At 41.9% G+C, this 2,331-nt stretch overlaps 1 protein-coding gene across 1 annotated transcript; it reads right to left on the minus strand.

The window, feature by feature from the left end:
* Positions 1 to 227: 227 nt before the first annotated feature.
* LOC131597304 (uncharacterized) lies at positions 228 to 1,841 on the minus strand. The gene is made up of 2 exons (XM_058870008.1): positions 1,003 to 1,841; positions 228 to 882 (listed from the first exon to the last, which is right to left on the minus strand). Exons 1-2 carry the CDS (start codon positions 1,839 to 1,841, stop codon positions 228 to 230), a joined length of 1,494 nt encoding a protein of 497 aa, XP_058725991.1.
* Positions 1,842 to 2,331: the final 490 nt, after the last annotated feature.

Consider the following 2,331-nt stretch of genomic DNA (forward strand, 5'->3'; position numbering starts at 1 on the left):
TTTTAGGAAACAAAATAAAATAAAAGGAAGAAAGAGTGAATACGAATGGACCAATTCAAAACTTGCATGCTCATTTCATTAATATTACCATTAAAGTTAACAATGTTCAAAAGCAAATAAACACTTAACAAACAAGCGAAGAAACGTAAATGGAAGTGATAAAAAGTGGCTCAATGATCTGCTTTGAACCATTGGTTTTAGGAATGTTCTTGGTGTCTCAGCACTGATCATGGCATAGGACCAATATCCTTGAAAGAGAGTATCTTTTTGTCAACCAGATCTTGAACTTTTTCCTTCAGGACATTGCAATCTTCAATGGAGTGACCTGATATCCCATCGTGAAAATCACACTTGACATTTGGATTGTATTCCTTGGGAAATGGAAACTTTGCAGGTCGGGTTGGTCTGGGAGCTATTGCTTTACTCTCGATTAGATATGGCCATAGCTGAGCGTAGGTCATTGGAATTGGGTCAATGCGGCGATCCTTTTTCTGTTGATTCCTTGAAGCTCTATTCTGATTCAGTTGACGATTCTGATTCTGAGCTGCATTCTGAGGAGCATTCTGTGAAGAACTATGAGGAGGAGATGCCCAAGGCTGTCGGTATGGTTGCTTGAATTGCGCGGCCGCAACATATGGATACTGATCGTATGATATGAATGGTGCTTGCTGATAAGCTAAGGGTCGGTAGGAACGTGAGTTATGAGACTCTCCACCATCAATTGCAAAAGCAATAGTTTCATCTTCCCACTTCTTCTGAAAGTTGTTTCCATATTTCTTGGTTCCAATCGACGATCCAGATTCCATAATCAATCGTCCTTCTCGTACGCCTTCCTCTAGTCGCATTCCCATATTCACCATTTCAGTGAAGTCGGTTGGAGCACTTGCAACCATTTTTTCATAGTAAAATGAGCTTAGGGTCTTTAAAAACATTTTGGTCATCTCTTTTTCTTCCATAGGAGGAGAGATTTGGGCGGCAACCTCACGCCATCTTTGTGCATACTCTTTGAAAGACTCTTTCTCCTTTTGCGCCATGGCTCGGAGTTGATCTCTATCAGGAGCCATGTCGACATTATACTTGTATTGTCGAATGAACGCTTCTACAAGGTCATCAAAAGAACTGATATGAGTACTATCCAATCCCATGTACCATTTCAAAGCAGCACCAGTTAGACTATCTTGAAAATAGTGGATCAATAACTTATCATCATCAGTATGAGTGGCCATCTTTCTGCAGTACATGGTCAAATGGCTCTGAGGACACGAACTCCCTTTATACTTTTCAAAATCAGGCACTTTAAACTTGGCAGGTATTTTCACATTTGGCACAAGACACATATCATAAGCATTCTTTCCAAATGAATTCTTCCCTTTGAGGGCCTTAATCTCCTTTCGCATCTCTTGGAATTGATCTTGGAAATCATCATAAACTTCACCTCTTTCATTGGGCTCAACTTGGTAAATGGGTTCCTCAGCTTGTGGCACGGTATGTACCGGGGGTGGAATCACGGTCATTATAGGAGTAGTTTGAGCAGCTCCAGTAACAGGATGGTATCCCTCTGGCACAAAGTTGTAAGACATGCCCCCAGGGTAGCCATTAGGCATCTGATAGTGAGAGAGACCAGTGATAGGAGCCATAGAAATAGTAGCAGTAGAAACTTCGCAGATCGTAGTAGTCTGGGCTTCAGTTTGTGTTTGAGTGGCACGAGGAGATGAAGGAGGTGATGGTTGATTCCGAGCAACCACTAAGCTTTCCACCAAAGCAGTCAATCTTTCCACCCCAACTCGAAGAGTAGTTACTTCATCACGGAATTCATGATTCTCTTGTTCAAGGTCTTCCATCTTTATGTCGAGTAAGACTTCGCGTCTGATAAGGATGCCTGGGAATCAGCTTGGCGATTGATGGTGACTGGATGAAAGAGACAGTTGGAATGAGGTACAAGGACAACATGAATGTATGCATGATGCAAATGATATGTCATGCAATGTTGGATGCAAAGCAAGGTAATAGAACAACCTATCGGAAGGCTCCTTAAGTTAGGATAGTTCTAAGTTCTTTACCCAAAAATCCCCTCACAAGGTTAGCTCTAGAGTTTTTGGATATAACGGTTCCTAGAGGCATCCGAGCATGATCAGAATTTCATCATGCGACAGGTGAACCATCTTATAACGAATTTCATGAGTATGCAACCTCTAGGCGAAGTTATTGTACCCATCATACAAGGAGTGCACCTTGGGGATCGATACATAACTTCTTCAGATGGAACAGGTTCTAAAGGTCCTTGGAGTTAACGACGAAATCAGATTTTCGCCATGCGACGGGTTAACCATC

The sequence above is a fragment of the Vicia villosa genome, linkage group LG4 (assembly GCF_029867415.1).
Source record: "Vicia villosa cultivar HV-30 ecotype Madison, WI linkage group LG4, Vvil1.0, whole genome shotgun sequence".
NCBI classification, from domain to species: Eukaryota; Viridiplantae; Streptophyta; class Magnoliopsida; order Fabales; family Fabaceae; genus Vicia; species Vicia villosa.

Excerpts from the sequence above, each read along its gene's own strand:
- LOC131597304 (XM_058870008.1), bottom strand. The coding sequence starts at position 1,841 with ATGGAAGACCTTGAACAAGAGAATCATGAATTCCGTGATGAAGTAACT. Across the intron at positions 883-1,002 it reads GAGAAAGAGTCTTTCAAAGA|TGCTCCAACCGACTTCACTG; the intron begins GTATGCACAAAG and ends AATGGTTGCAAG.